General features: G+C 39.4%; 2 protein-coding genes across 7 annotated transcripts in view; both read left to right on the plus strand.

Annotated features, from left to right (window-relative positions):
* The first annotated feature begins 184 nt into the window (after positions 1 to 184).
* Positions 185 to 2990, plus strand: LOC100696093 (growth/differentiation factor 8). The gene is made up of 3 exons (XM_003446535.5): positions 185 to 577; positions 1427 to 1794; positions 2059 to 2990. The coding sequence occupies exons 1-3, from the start codon at positions 238 to 240 to the stop codon at positions 2437 to 2439; spliced, it is 1089 nt and encodes a 362-aa protein (XP_003446583.1). The 5' UTR covers positions 185 to 237; the 3' UTR covers positions 2440 to 2990.
* A 5706-nt stretch (positions 2991 to 8696) lies between these two features.
* The window catches only part of shroom2b (shroom family member 2b), a 37093-nt gene continuing 20379 nt past the window's right edge, over positions 8697 to 25410 (plus strand). Inside the window, exons 1-3 of one of the 6 annotated variants that reach the window (XM_013272197.3) lie at positions 8697 to 8956; positions 11262 to 11518; positions 15083 to 15231. In XM_013272197.3, the coding sequence (XP_013127651.1) occupies positions 11303 to 11518; positions 15083 to 15231 (365 nt within the window). In that variant the 5' untranslated portion in view covers positions 8697 to 8956; positions 11262 to 11302. Of the gene's footprint in view, positions 8957 to 11261; positions 11519 to 15082; positions 15232 to 16626; positions 17326 to 17392; positions 17615 to 23954; positions 24186 to 25410 lie in introns of those variants that run through there. The other 5 variants (XM_019352203.2, XM_019352205.2, XM_019352204.2 and 2 more) reach the window with 5 other exon arrangements.

A 25410-nucleotide genomic window follows, 5' to 3' on the forward strand; every position in this document is an offset into this window, starting at 1 on the left:
GTAGTGTGGCATTGTTTCATTTGTCCCGCTTTGCCTTTTTAAACCTTGTTATAAACACACTTCAATCAAACGTATTTGATTATTTCACATCTGAAAAGTTCTCCTACCTCTTTAAATGTCACTTCTAAAAAAAAAAAAAAAAAAAAAAAAAAAAAAAAAAAATGCAGCCAATCATAAAGTCCTGGGGGGACAGGCTCACATCAGACGGCGTCACTGCGCTCACTTCTTCTCTCCAGCATGCTCCTCTCGCTCTGCCTGAGCGTCTCCGTTATCTTCTTTTCCTCATCGGGTTTTGCCATGGAGATGAACCAGACCTCCAAGCTGCTGGGGGAGAGCGGAGAGCAGTGTTCGGCCTGCGACTTCCGGGAGCACAGCAAGCAGATGAGGCTCCACAGCATCAAGTCGCAAATCCTCAGCATCCTGCGGCTGGAGCAGGCGCCCAACATCAGCCGCGATATGATCCGCCAGCTGATCCCCAAAGCGCCTCCTCTGACACAGCTGCTGGACCAGTATGATCCGCGGGTGGAGGACGAGGACCACGCAACCACGGAGACCATCATCACAATGGCAACAACGCGTAACTAAACAAACCACTAAGGGGTTTATACCTAAAATAAAAAAAATATTAAATACATGAATACATAAATAAATTGTTTTGCACTTTTTTGTGCGTAAATCCTGTGCGTAAAGAGGCGCAGTAAAATAGGATACTGCTGAGGCGCAAACGACCAAACAGACCTGAGTTACGACTTTAAGGCCGTAAATGTTTATATGATACGATGTTTATATTTACATTAGCCATGAAATCTTAATGGCAGGTGACCAACAGTTATCTTTAATGAGGATTTGTATTTGGTATTACTGGTGTTGAGCGTTTGAGGGAGCCTCCCAGCCTTCACATGCTCAATTGGGGTGGTTAGCACCAGATTTCTGTCGTTTTAATCTGGAGAATTTTAATCTTAGATTAAGTAGTTGATGAATTTAGAAGTTATGGTGATGCAAAATACCATTATTGAAGGACAAATGAAACATTTAAGGAGTTATCGTGCTAATACCACTCATATCTTAAATCACCATTAAAGTCTAGCGACAGAATTTCTCCAAATTTGTTAATTTAATTTTCCAAAAAGGAGACAAAACAGACAACTGACTGACAGCACTAACTGGAATAACGTCGTTCAAATGATCAGGGGCACCTCCAGAATTTTTTCATAGGGGTGGCCACATGGGGGGGGGGGCACTAAAAATATTGTAGTGGCACAGCAAAAACAGAATTTCCAGTTTTAATAAATATTTTTAATAATTATAATAATATCCTTTCGTGAATGTCTGCATGCATGACAACCAAAAGTTTATGTGAAAATGTTTTTAATGCAACAGCATAATGTTTTTGTTTTTGTTTTTTTATATGACTCACTTCTTCCAGACAATCCAATCGCCCAGGACGAATTGTCCTGTTGTCTGTTCAGTCTCAGTCCAAAGATTCAGCCCAAAAACATCCTGAGCGCTCAGCTGTGGGTTCACCTGCGGCCTGCCGACGTGGTTACCACCGTCTTCCTGCAGGTCTCCCGCCTCAAACCTGGCAAGGAGGGAAACAACACCCGCGTCCGGGTTCGCTCCCTGAAGATTGACACCGACGCTGGTGCTGGCTCCTGGCAGAGCATCGACATCAAGTCTCTGCTGCAGGCTTGGCTTCGTCAACCAGAAACCCACTACGGCATAGAAATCAACGCCTATGACTCCAAAGGAGAAGATCTGGCCGTTACTTCAGCAGAGCCTGGAGAGGAAGGACTGGTGAGTCTATTTCCTCTATGACTCTATAAGTATTGGTTTGTTGTAGCAGCTATTTTTATGCATTACACTTAAGCAATGGTTAATTATTGGCTAAATTTCAAGTGAACTCAGTACCTATGATCATTTTTATAATGAAACAAAATTATTACTTAATAAAGTGAGGCACCAAAAACTATGTGGTCAGGTATAGGCACTATAAACTATAAACCTTCCAGCCTGTCTTATGCATTACTGTTTAATTTTCCATTTACAACTCCTTCCTAGCAACCCTTCATCGAGGTCAAGATCCTCGACAACCTCAAGAGATCCCGTCGTGACTCGGGCCTCAACTGTGATGAAGAGTCTGTGGAGACACGCTGCTGTAGATACCCACTCACCGTTGACTTTGAGGAGTTCGGTTGGGACTGGATTATCGCGCCCAAACGCTACCGAGCAAACTACTGCTCGGGGGAGTGTGAGTTCCTGCACCTGCAGCAGTACCCACATGCACACCTGGTGAACAAGGCTAACCCACGGGGTACAGCTGGGCCCTGCTGCACGCCCACCAAGATGTCGCCCATTAACATGCTCTACTTCAACCGCAAAGAGCAGATCATCTATGGAAAGATCTCCTCCATGGTGGTTGACCACTGTGGCTGCTCTTGAGGATATCAGGCATCCTTGAGGATGAAATGTCTAACAGAAATGATGCAAAGATTTCAAATATTGCACTTTTTTTTTCAGTATGATTTAGTAGTTTAAGAAAAGCAGCCAATAAACAGGTTCCGAAGATGTTAAAAAACATCCAAAACTATGAAATAAGTCATTTCAGTTATTCAGTTTTGGTCTTTGTGTTCTAATCCAAACAAAAATTGACCAAACAGGACGCAAACACGCAACAAAAACAAAAAAATTTTAAAAATGTATTTCAACAGAAAGACAATTTCAAATGTGCAAAAAGAGCATTTAGACAAAAATCTAAATATATTAAATGCTAAGTATATCTCATATCTCATATATATAACGCATTTAGACAGGATTCAAAACTGAATACAAGAGTAAAAGTTAGTAAAAGTATAGTATTACAAGTGACTCTTTAGCACAGTTTTTGGTCTCCTCTGGGAAAATGTCTGTATTTTTAGCTGCTAAATGCTGCACTATGTTCTCTAACTGCGTGCGTGTGTGTCTGCTGTTAGCTTTGTAGAGCTGTTTTTCTCTTTAAACTGCTCCATGAGGAGTGCTAATCAAATAGTAAAGTTTAAACCATAACAGTTTTTACACAACCTTTACAAATAGTCATTGACTATATTGTTATACAAGACTTATTGAATATAAGTTATTGTTTTTAGTTTAATCTTTAAGGCTTTTGAGATAATCACTGTTAATATATTCACTTTTTCAGAAAATACCAGAAGATGCAGTCTTACACACATACGTCTTTTTTTTAATGGTGTGTTTACCCACTTTCAGGCCTTTTCGCACATTAAAGTGTAAGGCAATGTTTGAACATGAATATCTCAAAATATTAACAATAAAAGCCTAAAATATTCACTGGTATTTCTTACCATCAAAATAATTCAGGTAAATTGGGACAGAGTCATTAAAAAATGTCTGAGTATTGGCTGGCTAAAATGCAAAAAAATATTTGAGTGCACGCTATTAAAAAAACTTTACATTGCAAAAGAAAACTAGTGACAATTTTTGAATGATATATAGTTATATTTTACAATAATGAAAAGTAAAACGTAAAATATTCTTTAACATTAAATCGTTAGTCACAAAAATGAAGAAAATTCTTGTTTTTAAAAATTAGAATACCATCTGGAAGCACCAGAATTTTTGATGTATTCAAATTTTGATCTGGACTAGCTGCTGATATTTTTTTGTTTTTAGGGTACAACGTGTCATATTTGCTCGATTCAACATGGAATTTGAATGAAAAAAAAAAGGTTAAACAGGACTTTAAAAAAAAAGTAAATATCTAAAAGTAAGTATTTGCCATATAAAGATGAAATTTCACAACAGTCATTTTATATGTCCAAACGTTGGGCCATTAATTTATTATGCAATTTGAAGATGATAAAAATGAGTCATTTTTTAATGAATCTGTCCCAAATTAAAGATCCTGATTCATTTTCATGGTAAATGTGAAGCTGAAATTTAACAGCAGTCACAAACTCAAAGTCAAACTTTGGACCATAAAAGTTTTATTTAAAAGATGGTTGAGCAGATGAAGGACCCCTGTGTAACTCCCCGATGAAGGCGTCTTTGCTGAAATTAGTTTTGTAGGTTAAAACTAATTTCATCATGTTTAATTGTTATTTACAGAGTGCTTTGCAGAGCTTGGATTTGTAAGTAGTTTAACTAGCTGAAGCCAGAGAGTTTGGCTCTATGATTACATACATACTAACTGCATTAATTCAAACTTGGCCATGTTTAATATGAACATTCACCATTGAAATGGGCTAAATATAGCAGGAAATAAGAAAAAGCAGAATAGGCCGCCTTTGAAGAAAAACATGGCTTATCCAGCTGTTACTTTTCAGTTACAGTATTGTGCACAATCAGAAATCTGTATTATTGTTAATGTTACCTTCATATCTCCAGTGTTTGTTAAATGTTCTGTATGCACATAAAAATGCATTTTTAACTTAATCAGCACTTTGTACTTTGGTGGAATCACTATGGGGGTCTAAACACAGTAGTATCAGACAATCATATGTGAAAATGTCTGGAATTTTTATGCCATCCTAACTCAACTTTCACACAAAACACGACTTTCAGACTCAGTAGATGGACCCCTGCTGCTTCCCGTCCTCTTTTATGAAATCGTGTCCTGACATGAGCCTTGACCAGAGCAAACCCTGCAGGGCATCTTCCACGTGCGCCTTTATTTTGAAAAACATGAACTGAATGACTCTGATCTGACACTTTGTCCCTCTCCCTGTTCCAGCGCTCATTTGAGAGGAAAAGAGTTGCTCTTTTTTTCCCTTTTCTTTTTTTTGAGGACGTTGTTGCAGGTGTGTTATTCAATGTTGGAATTTTATACTGCTGTTGTATTTTTGTCGTGGTGGATTGTGTGCAGAGACTTACTCACGTGTTAACTGGAGGCAGGAGAAAAAGCTATTGTGGGGTAATTTGGGGCGAAGATTTGTCATAAATGAATATAGTCTCTTTATTCTGAGTCTAAACGTTGAATGTAATCACTGCCTCATAAAGTACTGTCACATTTTGGTACATAATTTCTTTGCCATGTTCTCTTCGCTGAGCTTTGTGACTTCAGTATTTATTTTTTATCAGCAGAATTAGCTTAGAGAAGTCCCAGTGTACTGTGCAAAAGTCTTGTGAAACTCATTTCCTTATATGGTAAAAGGGAAATATATCATTTCTTCAGGAATAGGAAAGTAGTCTTCAGGAATAGTTCTTCATGCTTCCTGAACGAGATTCAAAGCTCTTCTTTGGATATTTCTGCCTTTCGTTGGAATCTAGGATCTGTTTGGGATCTGTGTCAGGTCTTTGCTGGATTATGTTCCTTTTACTTGACATGAATATACATTGCTAGGCTTGATACTTCTGCTTTTGTCCTCCCCTTGTCCAGTTTCCTCAACTTTTTAGAGATACGCTGCACACCATCCTGAGATATGTTAAGTTTTCTGCTAACAGTAGTTTATTATAAGCAGCCTGTTAGAAAAACTTGAATCTATGAAAAATGCTAACAATAACACAGGTTGACAGAATTAAATGGCATTTTTATACCAACAAGGTGATTCCTAAACTACCAAAAGATTAGTTTAAATCAATTCTTTGTTGTCATCCTCTCAAAATGTCCAGGTAGAAGGAGTGAACTGAAAATGAGTGAAAAAGGAGCCAGTATCAAAAGAAACACTTTGAAAGACCTTCAGAAAGTCTGGAGAACTGTTGCTCAAGAGCACTTAAAAGAATTACAACAAAGTCTGTCTAACTGGAGGTAAAGCAGAAAGAAATGAGGGTTTTTGCACTTTTGCACAGTACTGTATACCACTACATCGTTGCAGTGATGTGAACCAACACTGTTGGTCAGGAAAAATAAGAAATTTAAAGGTGTGTTAAGTTCAGGAAGATCCATAAAAGGATCCATAAAAAATGAATCAGCTTCATTGTGTGACAGTTTGTAATGACTGCGGTGTCAAAGTACTTTATTATGTAAAATCTGAAAACTAAACCTATAACAGAACTCCTGCAGTATGTCAAACTCAATCTCATTAAGGACCTGACGTGTGAAATACTTTACTGGGATGCTTTTATTCAACAAGAAAACACCACAGGTTATTATATAGCATGCTCTTACAAACATTTTGATTCAAAAATTAACAAGCTGCCTATACATTACCATAAAGACCACAGTCATGCTTCTGAATATGACTGGTCATATGGAGCATTTGATAAAATCAAATACAATTTTCTGAACGACCTCTCGCCAAATGGAAGATCTGACCGAACGGTTTCCTCTGCTGTGAAGCATCTTGTCTTTGTGACTCCATCATTTACATGCATTTATGCTGTTCAGCGACTTTCTGAAGACTCTGTTCTCCTGTTCTTGTGTCAGATATATACTGTGAGTTTAAAAAAAATACTGTAAAAATTTAAAGCAAAACTGGGTTGTTATCTCACTGTAGACCTTAATGTAAAAAAGTCTCACACCTCCTAATTTTTAGTCTCCACCACCTCCTCGGGGAGATTTCTGTGTTTTTAGCTGCTAATCAGACGGTGAGCGTTGTTGTTTTTTAGAGCTTTGATCTGAAAACTGCTCGATGAAAGTTTGGTTGTAATACTTTTTTCAGTTTTGCAGATGAACAGTAAGAGGTGGAATTTATGATGTGAATGACGGTGGTGGAAAATCTGTTGTGCTTATTGCCAGCTCTATGTCCTTTCATTATTGGGCTCTTTTAGAGTAGCTCGAACTCTCCTCGGTCTGAAACAAGCAGTTTTGACTCCTACCCCTGAGTTTATTGTGCCTGAGCTGACAATATTAGGGATATCTCCCCCCTCTATGACATCACACAGAGCCAGTGTAGAAAAAACTCAAGCAGATTGAATTCTGGGTTTTGGCTCAGAGCGAGGACTTGTACATCCCCTGACCTCGTGGGTTGTTTTTTTTTTTAACTTTGCCCATGTTTAGCCTTAACAAGCATTCAAACAGTTTATATAAACAGAATAACTTTCAGCCTCCTTCCATGGAGGACAAATCGGGAGAAAGTCACTGACTGGTCCAATAGTGTGTAAATAATCAGGAAACTTTGGCTCTGTCAGCCAAAATTCAAGTGTGAGAACAGAAAGCGTGACTTAGCAGGGAGGTTTCAGCTCAATTTGAAGCCGCGTGCAGATGTCCTGACTGTTGTTGTGCTTCACGGGGGTTTCTGACCCAAACGTCTTTGTCCCGCTGTTGGAACAGAGCGTCCACGGGTGACACATATCCACGTGGGTGACTGTGCAGTGAACTGAAGTAAACTCATCACACTTATTTAGTCTCTTGTTAAAATTGCATATGCAGGTGGCAGGTGCATTTAACAAACAAAGATGGGTTTTTTCCCCCTGCAAAAAGGGTGCTAACTTCCAGCTCTGAGTTTCCCACTTTGAGGTCTAAACATCAGGCTGTGTTGCTGCATTTGAGGACCAGAAATGTGTGAAACTCTAACTGCTAGTTTTTGCGTAGTGTTGCTGATGAAGAGAGACACGCTGAGCTTTTCTTTCTGCCACACTTGGTCTGTAAATGTGGGTTCATTTGTCACCTTTATTGTAAATTATATCCAAAATGGAAGATAACCTTGAAAGAGTATAATAAAATAGAGTATCTTGAATAATGTAGAGTATTGTTATTAATCACAGATATTTTTTTTCCAAAATCATAAGAATAAAATTATGGAATCAGCTTTTTAAAACAAGTAGTCACAAACCTAAATATGCAGTTTGTCTGCAGTTAAAACCCTCAATGAGCTGTTGTACCTGGCTGATCGAAAGGAAGGATGGAGCTAATAAGAGAGTAATCACTAAAATATTTACTTCATGACTAAGGTTTAAGAACAGAAAAGGAAAGATGTAGATTTAAGTCTGTGAAGTTTCTCAGTCATCCAGGTCATCGTAGTCTAAGGAGCTTGGAAAGAAAAGCGTCTGGACTTCTTTGAGTTGCTTGAAGACGTTTCACCTCTCATCCAAGAAGCTTCTTCAGTTCTAGGGTCAATGGTGGAGAGTCCCAGATTTAAGCCCAGTGGGAGTTTCCCCCCAAAGAGGGACAAAGGACCCCCGGATGATCCTCTACCTAATCACATGAGCCAAGGTGTGAAAGTGGGTGTGGGTCCCAATCAGCCAGGGTTTCAGGTGAGCTCATTGTGAAACCTGGCAACACCCTATCATGTGATTTCCTGAGGTCAGATGGCCCAGGGTGTGAGTGGGCGTTAAGGCGTCTGGGAAGGGAACTCAAAACTGGATTATAGATGGCAGACAGTTGGTGTCGTAAACCACCGCCTCTGTTCAAAGATGGTCGCTCACAGTGGACGTAAATGGCTTCTTTCACTCCTCTTTCAAACCATCTGTCCTCTCTGTCCAAAATGTGAATGTTGGCATCCTCGAAAGAGTGACCTTTGTCCTTTAGATGCAGATGAACTACTGAGTCTTGTCCCGTGGAGGTGGCTCTTCTATGCGCTTGTGAAGTGGCTGTTTGGTCTCTCCGATGTAGAGGTCTGGGCATTCCTCGCTGCACTGTACAGCATACACCACATTGTTAAGTCTGTGTTTAGGAGTTTTGTCTTTCGCGTGAACCAGTTTCTGTCTGAGTGTGTTGCTGGGTCTGAAGTACACTGGGATGTTGTGTTTGGAGAAAACTCTCCTGAGTTTCTCTGATACACCTGCTACATAGGGGATGACAAATGTCAGTAAATGAAAGGTTCATTGGAGAATGAAGTTTATAGGAGCAAGTGAAGGCATCAAACGGTGAGACGCCGCCGCTAGGGGGCGTAGTGACATCATAAGACAGGTGTAAGAAGACCGAGGGAGAAACGATTGAGAGTCTCTGAGGAGGGTTGAAGTTTTCTGAAAAGCCGTTCAGGACGAGCAGCGGTTCGAGTTTCTTCAGGTTAAAAGAAAAGACCGGAGAAAGCAGAGCGAGACCATCACCTGCTGGAGGCTGTGGAGAGAAGGTTCGTTTACAGTAAGTCAAAGGTGTCGAAATTATATAAATCATAAAATAAGGGTTACATTTTCAACTTTCTTCGATTTTAGCTCATTTTAATTTCTAATACAATCATAATTGATTTTTATCTGCCGTAATATGGTTAGTGGTGTTTTCACATTTATATAGTGGTAAAATATGCGATATTTTGTATATCTAAAACATATTTAAAAACATAAAAGACATAAGGCTGATTGGGGCAGTTTATGTGACATGTATGTCAGCATTTGTAACACTGAAGGTGCTGCCTGTCAGTTTAACGTTGTATCATATTCTATGGGGGTGTGGCAAACTGACCACAACAAGCTTTGGTACGGTTGTGTGGTTGGAACAGCTTGTTTTATCACTGATTTAGGCTCTGGGTAAACATTTCTAATACACTTTAGTGTTAAAGGTTTAAAAACCATCACTGACCGGGGTTTTCAAACTGTTTGGAAATCGCTGGATGAAAACAGCCCTTTTTTTTCTTTTTTTTTAAACTAGATGCTTTAATGGTATTAACACTTCCCCCCAGTAATACATCACATTCACTCACTTTAAAAGGTTTTCAGTGTAAAACATTAGCCATTACAATTTTATGACCTTATCATAACACTATAGACTGTACATAAAAGATGGTAAGATGGTAATTATAATGTTAATGTTTACTTACTGCCATGTTGGAGCCAAAAGTCACCAAACCTCAACGAGTGGGTGATGGGCTAAATTATCAGCTAATGCTAGCTTGGTTAGCAGATTGCACCTATAAACAGTGTTGGTCAAGTTACTTGAAAAAAGTAATCAGTTACTAATTACTGATTGCTTCCCCCAAAAAGTAATCCCGTTACTTTACTGATTACTTATTTTCAAAAGTAATTAGTTACTTAGTTACTTTTTAAAAACACGATTTACAACCTGAATAGGTGATAAAGCGATAGATCTTTCAGCCCAATTCTACTTTTTCTGCATAATCCATCATACAAAATGTAATCAAATGGAAATGTCTCCTTTTAAAACTTGTTTTATTAGTTTTAATCTTTTAACTTTATGCATCAAGCAAAAATTAAATTATATGCAACATTCTCTGACTGGAAGAAATTTGTTTAACATTTAAACCTATTTTCTGCACATTCCAGCACATAAAATAAAATATTTTTTTGTGTTTACACTCAGTCTTTCAAATAGATGCAAGTAAAACACAGCAGAAAATAAATAAAGTCAAAGGCTAGTTGCTCTATTTTCACCTGTAAAGTAGGACGGGAGTAGGCGGAGGTTTAGCCTGGTGCAGGTGTGCCGCAGCGGTCAGTTGAAGACTCCGCGAGTTTCTCTGTGAGTTTCACATTACGTCGTAGCGCACTCGGCGCTTGCTTGGAAGTTAAGGGGGTTTTTTCGCTGTAAAAAGAAGTTTTCTTCCCACGCACAACGGACGCTAATGTTTTTGTCACTTTTTATGGAATCAAACTCAAAATAAGGTCAGTACTTCCACGCTTTAAACGCTGCATGCTACACTCTGTTGCGCACTCGATATATTATGATCTGCAGACAGCTGTTGTCATGAACGTCGCACTCGCTTACGTCACTGTCATGAGACGTTCTCGCAAAAAATCACGGTTTTAGTAACGCAGTAACGCAGCGTTCCTACGTGAAAGTAACAGTAATCTAATTACCGTTTTTGCAATAGTAATCCCTTACATTACTCGTTACTTTAAAAAAGTAATCAGATTACAGTAACGCGTTACAAGTAACGCGTTACTGCCCATCTCTGCCTATAAACTGTACAGGTATAAGACATAGACCCATTTACCTGCTAACCAGTTTCAGACATTCTCAAACTTCACAAATAAAATCCATATTATTTGTCAAATAACTTTATTAAAAATGCAACAAAGACACAAACAGAGTCCAGCGATCCTATTCAGTGGCTAGATGTAGCCTAGCAGACAGCTAACAGCTATTTAATTATTGCCGTTTGGCTCTGTAAACAGGAGCACCTCCAGAACGTTTTCATTGGGGTGGCCATATGGGGGCCAATAAAATACAGGGGAGCGGTGACGGGAAATTGTGAGGGAGATATAACGTGACACAATATGAATGACAGAAATTGTTTATGCAAAAATAAATAACAAGTTAAGGTTTCAACTCATTGTACAGTGTCTTCCTCTCACTTATCCTCACGTTTATCAAAATTATTACCAACATAGGACATTCTTGCCCAGAGGGAGCCAACAAACTTTGTGGGGGTGGCCCGTGCCCCCCCGGCCCCCTTGGTGGTGCCCCTGTCTTTAAATGCTCCGTCTTTCCTTAGAGTGAGCTGGTGTTGATGGAGCTCACTGAACCAGAGGCGTCATGCATGCTGTGGACTACAGAGATGACCTGAAGCTCTCAGCAGGGAAGATGAAGTGGTGGAGAGAGGTGGACAAATGGAGAGGTACAGTAAAGGAGAAGAACGTAGAGGAAGAGGAGGACAGGGAGCTGGTGGAGGTGCTGCTCCAAGGCAGAGCTCCGTGGGGCTTCACACTGAGGGGAGGCACTGAACACAGAGAACCCCTGATAATCACAAAGGTAACATGCAGAACTTTGTGCTTTTTGTACAGTGATTTAAAAGAACATGTAATCATTTTTTTACTCATTAACCTTATTTACCTGTGAAGGGCAGATTCAGTTGCCCGTCTCTTGGTGTTAAAGGACTGCCGTCAGGATTTAGTTAAACTAAGTAGTGTCCATTTTGAGCCAGAAAGGCATGGACTGATTGTGTATGTATTTGTCAGATACATTTTTAGGGAGGAGAGTATTTAAATGAATAATAAAAACACAACATAAAGTTAATTTATTGCAAATTGCACTGTAATGAATGCATTAAAATGTCTTTTTTTGTGCGTGATTACAATAGTTATTGCTAGGAGTGTTTATTCAAATGAAACAACAAAGGTCGATGGTGTTACCAGAAAGATTTGGGAGGACTGGCACTACAGATAATTGTTACACTGGGTTTAAGTGTTTCAGGTTTTTAATTATGTTTCTGCCCCCAAGCACATCTCCATATCCTTTCTCAGCAGTGCATACACACAGAGCTCTGCAACATCACAACTGGTAGTAGATCGGTTACATATCATATCACTATAGTTTTTAAAATACAGCTGTTGATGGGAGTCAGACACATCTGAAGTTTTTTTAATTAATGTCTGAAATGTTTAACTAGATGTTCAAACGTCTGGTTTGAACAATACATTCCCAATATACTAGCTAGTAAAACTAATTATTCTTATTTTATGAATGTGCAGTGCTTAAATAGGAAATGAATGGCTAAGCTGTATGTTGCGTTTGCCTTTAGGCTACGTTCACACTGCAGGTCTTAATGCTCAATTCCAATTTTTTTATCAAATCCGATTTTTTTGTCTGCTTGTTCACACTACACATAAAACGCGACAGCAAACGCGCTCTAGTGTGAACGCTCAAAGCGGCCCGCATGCGCAAAAGAAGACGTCACACACAACGCGCTCTGTTTAGACCCAGAGCAAACAATATTGTTTGACTGATGAGCCTTAATATAAAGACTTCGGACTTTACGTTTCCCAATTTTTGCTTTAAGTTATTTTGTTATTTACATAATAATGTAAATAACCTAATAATGATCCTTATTGCTGTTTTAGAGGAGCGGTGCTTCAAAGGATAGTTGCAGATTTCTGTCAGAATCTGCAGATTATACAGTACAAATAAAATGTTCACGTTGTCTTCCCAACAGTTTCACTGACATCTACACTGGATGGCCAGGAAGCGTTCGCGATGTCTTCTCGGGCGCTTCTCCGGCGCTGATAATTGGCGTCTGTCTTGTGTCAGTGACGTAAAAGACAGATTTAATGCGACATGACCGTTCAAACAGCAGTCGCTTTCTAAAACATCGGATATGTATCGGATTCAGTACCACATACGAAAGTGACCCAGATCGGATTTGAAAATATCGGATTTGTGCCGTTCACACTGTCATACCATGATCGGATATGGGTCGCATAGGGTCAAAAAAATCGGATTTGATGCGCTTTCGCCTGCAGTGTGAACGTAGCCTTAGCCTCACCCATTGTGGCTGCATTTAAAATATGATTTATGATATGATTAAGAAAATAATCTAATTAACAGTTTCGAATGCATAATTTGTACATCTGTAAAACTTGACTAAATGCTAACTGTTTTCCAAGAATTTTCAGATTTTTAGACTTGTTGGTTTTTAAGATTTTTTTTGTTATTCTGTTTAAATAATTAGTAACCTATTCAGCAGAAACATCCATTTTCTCTTCAGTATTTCATAGTTTGCAGTATTTACAGTAATAAACACCTGCAAGCCTCACAGGGCATGCAGAAAACACGTGCATGTGACACAGTAAGAGTGTTTTCACAGTAAGAGTGTTTTCTGATGGTCAATAATGCTTACATTCTTCAGTGCATCTTCTAAATGATTTCTGGTTTATTTGGTGTCAAAGTTTGTTTTTTAAACCTCATGTCTGCCACACTTAGTAACTCTGGCCCTTAATTTTTAAGAAATACTTTTGTATATTGGCTGTAGATATTCAACGCATTGGAGAATATGTCAAACTCTCGTGCCAGAGCACATTTTTTGCAGTTTCCTTACACTGTAACGGGTAATATTTGAGATTTGGAATGGGAAGGATGGACTGATGAACAGGAATCCCCTTGATCTGTTTCATTTCAGTTAGATGTCTGGTGCAGAATTTAAACCCTCTCTGTGCCTGAATCATTGGACTTTAATTAGAGCCGCTGAAAGCAGTGTGAGATGTTACACCTGAGGTTGAAATGTGCCCTCAGCGGTTGCAGAGTAACTTAACTTCAAATTACTTGGAAATTTAGGGTCATATTCCTGAGAGCGTTGAAGCTTTTGTCTGCCTGCTGATCAGCGGGGCAGCAGCAGCCTTTTCCGTCTGCTGCTGCATGAAGAGGTACATCTCAGGGTACCTCAGATTACAGGTGGCTCAGGGTTTTAATATTAATCAGAGCACTCGGGTTGCAGCCAACACAGGTTCTCCTGGATAATGAAACAGTTTACCGAGTGAACTATCCACCTAAAAAATAAAAGAAAATAAGAAAATATAATTTGGTGTGATGCCTTGTGTTTCTGGGATTTTTTTGCTGGTTGTATCAGGTGGTTTAATCATGCGTGTCTTTCTATTCTTGCCTATGAAATAATAATAAGTCTGTACTACAATGGTAAACTTTATCCAGGGGATGGTGCCAAAGGTGCAGCAATGTTCAACCAAACCATAGATGTATGTAAAAGATGGACGTTGCCAGTTGTAATGGAGAAAGGGAAGGTGGAGCAGTCGTCAGATACACAGATATTTGATACCTGAATATGAAGATGTTCTTTTGAGACAAAGTTTGAGTTCAGTTTGTCGCACTCTCTGTTTAGACAGCTTTGTGTGTCAGGTTTTGTGTTGGTGCTCTGATTGGTGTATTCGTGGAGGATTTTTTAGCCCTAATATACTGAAGATAACATACTGAAAATTTCAGTGCTGAGGCGTAGAGACTGGTCAGTGTATTGGCCACTGAGCTAACATGTATTGGCTGAGTGGTTGTTGAGTAGTTGCTGACTGTTGCCAAGTGAAATTGGTAACATAGAGAGTTGTTTGGCTTGGTTGCTAGCAGGTTGTCACTGCCACCCAGAGTTTACATAGTTTGAAAATTGAAAAAGTTTAACACATACCAAAAACAGAGATTATTCGCTTTCAGAGTAAAGGTAGTATGTTACTGTTGCAACCAATACATTACAAAAGAGGGGAACTTTTACTTTGAAGACAAACAGTTTCCAGTTTGGTTTATAAATTTCACAATTTTACTACCACTTAACTAAGTCACCGTCTTCCATGGAAGCTACTGCTGACTGAAGCAACCTACCAGCAACCAAAGAGGTATATTTAGGTGTGACTAGTTTCACCCAAGCGACTGCAACCTTTGCCAAATGTAATGATGGTGAAAACTAAAAGAGATTTTCTTGTATAGCAAATGATGCATTTAGTGATATTGTGATTCTGTGGAGCAGTATCCACACACAGGTTTGGGTCACAGAGTGGCCTGTTATGCAGTAACTTCCATGTGTGTTACCCTCGTGTTGCCCAGGTGGAGGATGGCAGCGTGGCTGCAGCAGTCCGTCTTCAGGCCGGCGATGAGATGGTGAGTGTGAACGCGGTTCCCCTTAGCGGCTCTCGGCAGGAGGCCATATGCCTGGTGAAGAGCTCCCACAAGACCCTGACCTTGGTGGTCCGAAGGTACCGCAACAGCGAAAATGACAGATACTTCTTTATATTTTTATTTTTATGGAACAAAAGAGGAACTTTCTTAGGATTTGGGGGGTTTGATACCAGTTTTTGCTATGTTTGACTGCTTTCTTGGCTCATGTGTAGCTTGTTGGGGCTGAGCAGCAGCCAGCCGGTCAGCAGGAGTTCAGCAGGAGGTCAGAGGTCAAAACCACAGTGCCGGAGTCTGACGGTATATATCAGAAAGAAAATGCAGACACAAGTAATATGTGGTTCAGAAGCACACGTTGTCCCCTGAAAATGCTAAAGCCCTGCAGTGTTTCTTCTACAAACACGAGCTTGTGGGATCGAGAGGAAGGTCGGCTGCAGCCTGACAGCCTCTTACGCGGGCCTCTCGCTGTTTGTTTGCTCCTGAGGCTTAAACAAAAGCTGGTATTGTGGAGGCAGCAGGGCTCCGGCCAGTGCTGTTATTCCAGAGCACAGATAACGACTTGTAAATTACACCGAGAGAACCACCAAACGCCCCCCCCCCCAAACTTCTGTCAAGGCAGCCTGACTGGGAGACGGTAAGTGACCAGTTTAACCTGCAGGTCAGCAGCTCATCAGATTTCTTTTATCTAACTTTTGAAAAGTCTGTAAATAATGCTAACAGTAAAATGCAGACATGATGTCAGAAATGAAAATTGTCTGAATGAAAAATCCAGGGATCCAAAAGCAACACTAGAAGAGTGAATCAGCGTAACAGGCTTCCAAACAGTAACATGAACTCCAACACAACAAGAACTAATGCTCAAGATGCTGAAATTATAAATCAAAAACTCGACCTAACAACAATCAAAAATGTTAAGCACGAGAGGAAGAGTGAAGCAAAGCAGAATAATAATATAATAAATGATCATATCAGCATAAATATATCAGCACAGACAAGGTCCAGAGGTCCAGCTCAGCAAGTCTTAGTAGTGACAACTGCTTGTCACAGCTGTCAATCAAACCAGTCATGCCAACTTAAAGCTTTTTTTTTTTTTAAATGACCTCCTGTACAGTTTGTGTGAAGGTGGAAAATATCCATAAAGACAAAGAATGCTTGTTGTATCAGGCTGTAAACATGTTTATTTCTGCTGTAAATTTGGACTTTTTAACATGGGAGTCTATAGGGACTGGCTCACTTTGGGGACAGCCTCTAGTGGACATCAGAGGAACTGCAGGTTTTCACCCTGGCAGTTGCTGCTTAATTTTTTGATGAGCATCTAAACTTTAATAAAGATGCGATATGCCTGTAGATATAAAAATGAGGACTCATTTACAGTTTTGGGTAAAAGTATCTGCCCCTTCTTGATTCCTTAATTTTTGCATATTTGTTACATTTGCATTTTATTAGCTTTAGGGGGCAATTTCTTTTTTACACAGGCCCAGGTTTTTAGGATTTTTTCCTAATAAATGAACTCATTTGCCAAATATTAAGATTTGTTTCATGACTTAAAACATGTAAGTGTATAAATATGCAAGAAAAAAAAACCCCTCTAAGAAATCAGGAATACAAATACATTCTCACAGCGCTATGGACCCGTACAGATAACCTTTTTGATTACATGTGTCATGATGTCCTGTCCTGTCAGAAGAACATGCTCGTCTCTTTGCTTGCAAATGGCAACAGAGTCTTAGAGCTTGAATCCAATTACTCCCTGCAAAGCCACAGCGTGGACCCAGCTTTGCAGAGTGGGTTGAGTCAACAGGAGGGAAAGGTGGACTGGTGGTGTTTCAACAAGCTGCTGATGGGAAGACCTTTAATCTGAGCAGGTTTAGAGAGCAAACGACGGGCTCAGAACAACAAGACGACATTTAAAGCTCTCTCTGAGACACCATTGAATTGCCGTGGGAGCTCCTTCAGTGCAGGCGTCCTCCCCTGTTTGCAGTAGGAGTGGTATAGTCCATGTTGCCTAGGTGAGTTGACACTGCTTAGTGGGATAGGCCGTATCAGCAGAGCCCATTGTTTTCAGGGGCTTTGGCTACTCAGACAAGAGTGGGCGCTCCTATGTGTGTGTGTAGGTTTCCAATCTCTGGACATGTGTGGTTTTTAGAAGATAAAGAGAAGATTTCCACTCCCAGGTACTTCCTCTTTTCCTCTCTCTCTGTTTCTGTCTTTTTTCTTTTTTTACTTCATCATCTCCTCTGATTCAATCAGTTGGTTTCCTCTCAAGTGGGATTAAATCAGGAAGCGGTGAATAACTTTGAGATAACGGCAGCTTTTCTCTGCCTAGATGATATATAAAGGTTGAGAAGCTGAGGCACATTTTACCAAAGCCTAACAAACAGCTTGAGGGGGATTTTTTCTGTTTTCCTTCATTTCCTGTGGATTCGCATTGAGGTGGAAAGAAGGTGGATGGCATTAATGCAGGTAAACCATATCTGTGTGGGTAACTGATTCTCCGCTTTAGCGGATATGCTCGGTGTGGATTTAAGAGGCAAGTAATGTGTGTGGAGTCTTAAACCTGTTGCTCTGTTACCACAAAGATAAGTAAGCTGTTTTTTTTGAGCCTGTGTTCACATTTGTTGGCAGGATTTTAGAGGAAAAAGGACATTTTTGATTTTACAGGGACTTTCCAAAAACCCCATCCCCTGACATTTATATAATTCAAAGTTAAACTGATGTGATGTTTTAAAGGCTTATCGTTAGCTTAAAATGTTCACAGGTTTGAGAGCCTGTTACACAGTTCTTAGATTTTAAAAGCTGCAATGATACAAAATGCTAAAAAAAGACACCCATAAAAAGAGAATGAAATCAAGCGCATCTTCAGGGATTGTTTCTTAGATGCTGTTGGAAATAAATAGTACATAAACATCATTTTTAGGAGACTGGTTTGCTGCTTAACAGCTGGAGTTTAATGGAAGCTTCTGAAAACAACTTCAGTTTCCTCTGCATCTAAATGCTAATTTCCTGGGGAAAGCTTCAGGTTTCAGAACATTTTTCTTCACTTTACACTAAAACAATATTTATGCCCAAAGTGCTGACTTTAAGTAATTTGATTACATATAGTGTGAAATGTTACATTTAATGGAAACTGGTCAGATGAAATTTACTTGATTGGTATACATTCAGTTTATAACAAGCACATGTTCCTTAATGATTCATTTTTTAATAAATAGCATTTTGATTTTATATATTAAGTTGTATAAAGTTATATTAATCAGAATTATTGCTTTGTGTTTCTTGAGACTGAATAAAGTAATGTTAGTGAGCACAGGATCACAGCGGTGTCCTGGATACAAACATATTGCAAACATCTTTGTGGACTTTGTTCGCTGCAGTTTGCTGTTGTCATTTCAGCCTCCTGGACTCTTTTGCTTTGCTTTTTTATCTGTATTCATATTAGACTTTAAAAAAAAGCAACAAAGTCCTGAGCAATAATAAAGGCAACAAACATGAAAACTTAAAATAGTAAAATGGAGTTAAAAGCAATTTCAGATTCAATGCAACGGGGAAAAAGAAGGAATAACTGGCACATATACACAAGTATAGTAGCAAGTATATAAAATAAAAAAAAATTACTATGTTAAGTAAAGTGATTAAGTGTTTTTCACAGACAGCCACAAAGCGCTGTACAAAAAAAGAGTAAAATAAATGAAAAAATTAAGTGTCATAGTAGCTAATGTACAGAGACAGTAAGACACAATAAAATAAACAGGTTTTTAAAAATACTACTACTAATAATAATAACAATAATAATAATGATGATAATGATAATAATAATAATAATCATAATAATAAACGTTAAAGAAAAATGCACAATAGAAATCCTGTTTAAACAAAACAGGAGTGCAGAAAGTCAGCTAAATGGTAGTAGCTAATGGTAGTGCTAGCCCGGGTTCCACACACTGAAAAGCTCTGTCCTGCCCAGTCTTTAATTGTGTACGAGGAACAACTAACAAATTCTTAGCCTGCAAATGAAGAGATTTCCCAACAGTTTAAAGGCTCTTCTAGCCACAAAGGCTCAATCACCTTTAGTGACTAGAAGAGCCTTTGGGACTAGTCCAAAGTCACGCCAGAAGATCTCAAGCAGCATCCGGGCTCAAGCTCAAACTAACAGGTAGCCAGTGAAGGCTGCAAGGCCTGGTGTGGTGTGGTTGTTCCTTTTGCTACATGTTAAAAGCCTGGCAGCAGCATTCTGTGTGCTTTAGGATAACTGATAACTGGATCCTGTTCGACATATTCAGGTTATCTTCCCTTTATCTGTTTTCACTTATCCTAACATTGGTAATCAGGCTCAGCGGTCACATGAAGATCATTATCAGCTCAATGATTGTGTTCACATGAAAGTGTTAAGTTCAGGTCTGCTGGCAGCCACATTTTAACTTTACGCCATAACAAAAAGATCTCATTTAGACCCACAAAACTTAATGTGCCACGGCGCCTGGCAATCACCTAAAAGCAGTAACAGCAGAACCTCAACATTGCACAGGACCCATCACAAAACTGGCTAATTATGATACTGAATCACATTTTGTCACTGCTATTAAGTATATCAGTTTGACAACAGCATGAAAACAAATAGAAAAATAAAGCTGTAGCATGGGTAGTAGAATTAAATTGTATATTTATTGTTAAAGCTCATAGTAAAGAGTATAAAGTTTATCTGATCTGCTGTTTTCTGGAGATTTGAGAGATCAGCAGGAGGTGATTTCATATTTACTAATGCCTAAATTTGATCAGGTTAAGACTAAAATTAGGTTGCTGGGGTTTTTGTAAAGATACTTGAGACTGTGACTCTGAATTAGTCAAAATTGAAGATGTTCCAGATGTTTGGTGATCCCATATTTAAACAAAGTTTTTGCACTTTTCTCGGCACTGCATTCGATTCCTCTTCTCTCCTCTTTGTTGTTCTTTTTAAAAAAAAAAACTATTTCTTTGTTTCGCGTGGTGGGCAGTGACACATCGATAAGCCCAGCTGTGATGACGCTGGCACTTTCTTTTGTGTGGGCAGCGTTCACAGCTCAACGGGGCGAGATCGGCCCCGCAGACGCCCGCTTGTTTGGGTTCCACTGTCAGCGAGATGGTGAATCAGCAGCATGTGAAAGGGTGAGGGAGGAATGGAGTGACACAGGGAGTGGTGATGTCATATGAGTGATAAATAATCAAACATTTCTTGCATATGTCAGTATCCTGCTGTGGGTCAGCTAATTAATTACAAATACAAAGGTTTGTTTGTTTTTTTGTTGGGAAAACAAAAATAAATTGGGTACTGAGCTGTCTCAGTTACAAAGTTGAACTTTTTAAAGAAGCTATTCAGAAGGTTCCCGGTGCAAATACTGACACTTCTGGGTATGATGCATCAGGGAAAAACATGTGAAAAAAATCTTCTGCCTTTTTATTCCCTGAGGACAAGATTATTATGAAACAGTCCTAAAAAGCAGAAACTGAGGTTTCAAAAATAGAAGAAACTGCAGTTCCTCTAGTGGCCACTTGGGGCTTGATTCAAGTCTCAAGAGTCTCCATAGTTAAAACGTCCATCTTTACAGCAAAAGTAAACGTGTTTCCATCCTACTACAAAAAAGATTTCAATCTCTAAGTTTCGCCTTTCATAACATCTCTGAGAAAGGTGAATTTTATTATAACTAATTAATTAACAAGAGTACTGAGAGCACACTCGCCCATAAAATAATTAACTGGAATTCAAATGTTTATTTTACCACTCTCTGCACTAAATCCCAAGACTCATGATTTTCTGGAGCATTAATCTTGCCTTTGCAACAGTGTTGTATTTTTATGTTCTTTATAGAGTTTTATCACCATTTTATCATCATTACACAATAATGTCTCTGATTGGAGTAGGTGGTGCTCATAGGGATCATTTATGCAGAAAAAAAGTCACATGACACGTGAAATCCCCGTTGTTATGTGAGCGTGCACAGAGCCTGACGTAGACAGCGTGGCTTAACAGAAAAAGTTGATAACCACCTTCATGATACTTGTTATCTCCAACTGTGGTTTTAGGATTTGCCAAAACTGCCTGGCTGTGTTGATCTTCCTAATGTGCACCTCGGATTTACCTCCAAACAACATCCATGCATGTCTGGTATTTGTGGGTTCAAACTAGAGATGGCACGATACCACTTTTTTATGTCCGATACCGATACCGATATCATAAATTTGGATATCTGCCGATACCGATATGAATCCGATATAGTGTGTTTTTTAATCAATAAAACTGTTTTTTTAATATCTTGCTGCATTTTGTATAAGTTCATACTCAAGTTTAAATAAACAATAACACTACAGCTATTCTGTTATACCTGTATGTAAAAAATACACTGCACCCAAAATATTTCATAGTTCACCAACACTGATCAATCTAATAAACTTAATTCTCCCTATTCTGGTATTTTAAAGAGTACTTAGCAGAAATATTAAGCAACCTAATTAATAGGGTTGCAAACTCCCAGCAAAAGAAAATAGGGAACCACCCCCCACCCTCCACCTCATGATGCTTAATCGATGTAATCAACTTTAATTTGATGCAGGGTGAGAAAAAAAATGCACAGAAATAAATTATTTTTCAAGAATAATTAAATAGATTCAACATCTTTCTTCAACAGAATTGCAGAATTCACAGATGGTACCTTCTCAAAGAAAAAAGTACTATAGCTTACTAGGGTATATAGACTTAACAGTTACTATATACAGTAATGGACTTCTATACATTTTACATCAGATTAAAACTTTGGGTGTAAGATTCAGATAATTATTTATTAAAAGCTCGACATTTGAAATGAGAAAAAGAAAGAAAAGTATGTCTTTGTGCCCTCTTTTCCCTGTTCATGCCCTATCGGCCCCCCTGGCTAAACTTTGCTAGATCCGCCCCTGCACAGTTACCAGCCGTCAGCTACGTAGAAAAGGATCCTGGTGTAGAAAGTAATATTAAATAAATTCTAACAACAGCTTATCAAGCTTAAACGTGCTGCTGTTGTTCAGCCGCTGGTTTCCTCTTTCTGGTGCAAAGTGGACCAAAAACAAAGAAGAGAGACGGACTCGCGACAGAAAAGCCGATCAGCTGATCATTAAGCAGTTTCACGATTGAAGTAGCAGCAGGAAGGTGAGGGAGAGAGAGAAGCAGTCGCTCCATGTATCGGTTGTTAAGCTTAACATGGGAACGCTTTACAAACATTCAGAGATGAACTTACACACTTGCTTTACTTCTCTCTGGGATAACTTCCTCGGAGAGGAAATGCTGGTTTGGTAGCAACGCTCCAACTACACACAGCCGCTCTATCACGTGATGCATACTGCTGCAACGTGCTACGGTTATGAGCCGAGTTACGCCGTGTCGCAAGTTTTGTGAGGTGTTTTTTTTTTTTATATTTAATGGATCGGATTACATTTTTTATTTCTCACCGATATCCGATCCAGTAATTTAGGTCAGTATCGGACCGATACCGATACATAATATCGGATCGGTCCATCTCTAGTTCAAACACTGCTATAATTGAAGGCTCACATGTGCTTTTGCCAGTTTTAAATGCAATGCAGTCTAACACATGTTGTGAATCAAATATAAAGATCAGACTTGGCTTTGCTTTTCTGACTTTTTAAATCATAAGTTGGACAATAGTAGATCGTCTGGGTCTGAATTAGCTGTGAAATTGTTTAAAGTTAAACTAACTGGACACATACATCAGTATTGGTCAACCTAGCAAATTAAATTAATGGTGCATTCATCAAAAGCTCCCATAAACACCTGAAACCTATCTTTACTGTTTTGCCTCGTTGGCCTAAAACAGCAAGAATTGGAGTAAAGATTGGCTCTTGGAATAAAAGCATATACTCACTGTATGGCTATAGCTAAGCAGACTCAGACCTTTGTGTGGTTCCTATGGTGTTTTAAAGTTGGCGTATCAAAACTGTCACCTGAACAGTAACGTGCCTTCACACACAGTTTTTAAACTGCTGCAGAGTTGGCAGCGTCTCCTCCCCCTCTCTGGAGGAGTTATCTCAGGGTGAGGCAGTCACTCAGCCTCTGCCCCCTCAGTCTGACATTTGCTGGTATCTCTCAAAACAGACGTGGACCTGAGCCAAACATTCCTGTCTGTGCAGCAGTTCCTGGGAAGGACACTGAAGGAGACAGTCAGCAGTGGGAAAAAACAAGGGTTGTGTGAGAAACAGAAAAACCTTTCACAGAAAAATGTGTTAGTTTTGGAGGTTAAAACTCAAGAATGTTTTTGAGAGGTTGACATGAGCCACTGATTTCTAGACTTTTTGACCACCATGTTTTATTTTATTGAGCCAGAAGTGATCGTTTTTGAATGATCACTGGCTCCTGTCCAGTTGGGCATTTTAGCTTCAGATACTACAGGGATTGACTCCTTTTTAAAGATGGCCTCAAGTGGCCACTAGAGGAACTGTGGATTTTGGCACTGAAGTTTTTCCTCTCAGCTAAAATTTAGTGGCATGTTTTCAAACCACATCATCCAGGTAGTGTCACATTTTATGACCTGAATGGCTTAATCCCGCCCTCCCATGATCGTGCTTGCTCTGTCTTCATTTACTTTCCCAGCAGCCTCAGTGGCTCTCTGCAGAGGCAGAAACTCCCAGACCAAACACTAGATTACAGCAAGGACGCCGGACAGGACAATAACTCCTCCTCCCCTCCATTTTCTCAAATCCCCCACTTTATAATCCTCAAGGAAATCTCCTCCCCCGAGGAGGAGTGTGTTTGTGTGTGTGTGTTCAGACTGGGAGCAGCAGGAGCAGGAGGAGGAGGAGGCAGTAGCTCTTGAGTCATGGAGTTGTCAGATTCCTCAGGGTGCTCGTCTCCATCAGGCTGGTGGGAGTAGTCATGTTTAAGTGCGTCTTTTTTTGTCCTCAAGTGTTTTTTAAAAAGAAGCGGGTGTGGAGAAATGGAGGGAAAGTGTGCACTGTGAACCAAAACTATCAGCTTACACGTACACATGACACAACCTGTTTCATGTAGCTGGTAAGTTACAATGTTTAGTCATTCATTAATATCATTGTTTAGTTAAAATAATAGTCCTAATTTCTGCACTGTGTCAGACAGATCTGAAGACTTGCTGCTGTCTGGAGCAGGTGTGTTTTAGATATTTATAAGTTTTTGACCTTCTAAGCCTCTCTCGACAGATACTTGGGGATTTTATTGTAAGTTTGAGCATTTCTTTCAGATGCAAGCTCCCTTTTAGGTCATTGAAAGCTGACCGCCTGCAAAAAAAACCCCAAATAAAATCCCTCCAGGGTACACAGACTTTTGGAAACAGTGACAGAGATACCTGTGTTTGCTTCCTGATGTCATCACACTGTGTCCTCCCCTGGCTCCAACTAAGCAACCAACCCTCTGCTTCCTCTGTACATCATGTGATGATGCAGAGATTATTACTGAAACTCGATGAAATGCTGCTCGGCTCTGAAAGGTGCTGGAGAGAGGATTCAAATGCGGGTTACAACTGTGAGCAGAGTAGTAGAATTAGCACTGAATTAGTGGTGGGGACAATTTTGAGCAATCAGAAAAAGGATATAAATTATGACCATAGTGGGTTGCAAAGCAGCTTGCAGAGGCAGCAGAAATGGTTTTCACACTGAAGCAACTTAAAACTATGAGATATACCAACTGAATATAAAGAAGAAGACAAGTACTGGCACTGAGATCAGCTGAAGCGTGCTCCATACTAGGATAAAGGTAATGGTAAAGTTCAGAGTTAACAGCAGATACACGTTATTAATAATTGAGGAGATCAGAAATAAATCGCTGAATCTGTTTCAATCATTTTTAATTAATTAACAACATGTTATTACAGGAAAGCTTTAACACAGTGCTGTGCAAAAGTCTTGAGCCACTCATCTTTTCTTTATATTTTGCTTCCAAGGAGCCAGACTTTCTTCTTTTTTTAAAGTCCCCTTGAGGAGTGTTTCTTGGGACATTGGCTGCTTTTTCACTCATTTTCATTCCAGTCCTCACACCTGACCATTTTCATAGGAATATTTTTTGTTTGTAAAGCCACTTAACTCTGACCTATGAATCAACACGACAATGATCACAGACACGCGTCAATGCTCGGATAGAAAAACACACAGTGGAACACTAGCAGTCATGGATTTTGCTTTTCCTAGCAAATATAAAGAAATGAAGGCTGGTTCGAGACATATGCACAGCACGGTCTCTAATGATTAACATATGGTCATAATGTGGA

Source organism: Oreochromis niloticus, linkage group LG23 (assembly GCF_001858045.2).
Source record: "Oreochromis niloticus isolate F11D_XX linkage group LG23, O_niloticus_UMD_NMBU, whole genome shotgun sequence".
Classification (NCBI taxonomy): Eukaryota; Metazoa; Chordata; class Actinopteri; order Cichliformes; family Cichlidae; genus Oreochromis; species Oreochromis niloticus.

What these genes read in the sequence shown, in the direction of transcription:
- LOC100696093 (XM_003446535.5), top strand. Translation starts at nt 238, where the DNA reads ATGCTCCTCTCGCTCTGCCTGAGCGTCTCCGTTATCTTCTTTTCCTCA. An exon ending in CATCACAATGGCAACAACGC is followed by an intron (nt 578 to 1,426) that starts GTAACTAAACAA and finishes CACTTCTTCCAG; the next exon opens with ACAATCCAATCGCCCAGGAC. An exon ending in AGCCTGGAGAGGAAGGACTG is followed by an intron (nt 1,795 to 2,058) that starts GTGAGTCTATTT and finishes ACTCCTTCCTAG; the next exon opens with CAACCCTTCATCGAGGTCAA.